Source organism: Dendrobium catenatum, unplaced genomic scaffold (assembly GCF_001605985.2).
Source record: "Dendrobium catenatum unplaced genomic scaffold, ASM160598v2 original_scaffold_75693, whole genome shotgun sequence".
NCBI lineage: Eukaryota > Viridiplantae > Streptophyta > Magnoliopsida > Asparagales > Orchidaceae > Dendrobium > Dendrobium catenatum.
This window is the reverse complement of record NW_021394139.1, coordinates 1-1056: the sequence shown is the minus strand read 5'-3', so window position 1 is coordinate 1056 and position 1056 is coordinate 1. Positions and strand designations below refer to the sequence as shown.

General features: G+C 31.7%; 1 protein-coding gene across 1 annotated transcript; it reads left to right on the top strand.

Annotated features, from left to right (window-relative positions):
- Positions 1-634: 634 nt before the first annotated feature.
- On the top strand, positions 635-1037 carry LOC110116212 (enhancer of rudimentary homolog; the record flags this gene model as incomplete). The annotated part of the gene is made up of 2 exons (XM_020849711.2): positions 635-786; positions 882-1037. Coding segments are annotated over 2 exons (246 nt in total), but the record flags the coding sequence as incomplete, so codon positions are not given.
- Between the last annotated feature and the right edge of the window lie 19 nt (positions 1038-1056).

Below are 1056 nucleotides of genomic sequence, written 5' to 3'. Positions count from 1 at the left end.
CACAAGAATCAATTTAATAGCATTTTAAACATCTCTATGGGGAGGTGGATGCTTGGTGAAATGTAATTCCTTAAATTTAGGAAGCACATACATACTCAATAACATACTTGTTCAATTCAACAGGTATCAAGGATTCTATTTATAACAAATTCTATATGCAAACACAAGAATTAAAAAGAAATATAAAATTTGTTCATACATTTAACAAATTCTATATGCCTCAAAGATTCTATTTATAACCCCAAATGACCCAAGTAACTTATCAAAAGTCCCTAAGCTCTGACCTAATTTTGCAAATTTCAATTCAACACTTGAAAATCCTATAATAATAATAAGTTTTCAACCTTAATATTAGCAAAACAGTGAATTTTCAACTTTAGAAATCTTGTTATAGCATTTCCCTGCAATTATGGAACTTTAAAAGTTCTCCGGATGCAATTTTACATACACAGATAACATTGTTACAACAAACTGCCAATTCTGTAATCCAAACGAGCACGATTTTACAAGGAGGTTTTGCTTGAAAACTTATGCTTCGTTTGGGATAGCTTTCATACTGCATTTTAAAATAGTTTTTCAGTATAAAAATTTCAAATTCAAGAAATTTTTGTACTAGAAAATTGTTTTCTCTTAACTTTTGAAGCGACGGCTTCTGTCATTTGCAGGAATCTGCGGACTCTATGAGAGAAAACTGAAGGAGATCGATCCAACCATCTTAAACATCACCTATGATATTGCTGATCTATATAACTTTATCGATGGCTTCACAGACTTAAGTGCATTGGTGTAAGTTTCCAGTGTAGCAATCTCCATGACCAGGATCATCTACTTCATATTCTATAATTGATAAACTGATACATCTTATTCTGTCTAAATTGCAGCTATGATCACTCTATTCATGCTTTTCTTCCCTACGATCGACAGTGGATTAAACAGAGGATGTTCCAGCACCTTAAGAAACTTGCTTTGAAATAAGATTCAATGAACAAAACTTAAAATTAAAGATCTGTATTTCATCTTCTGCCTTGATGAGCTTCTCTAACTTCAATTTTTGAT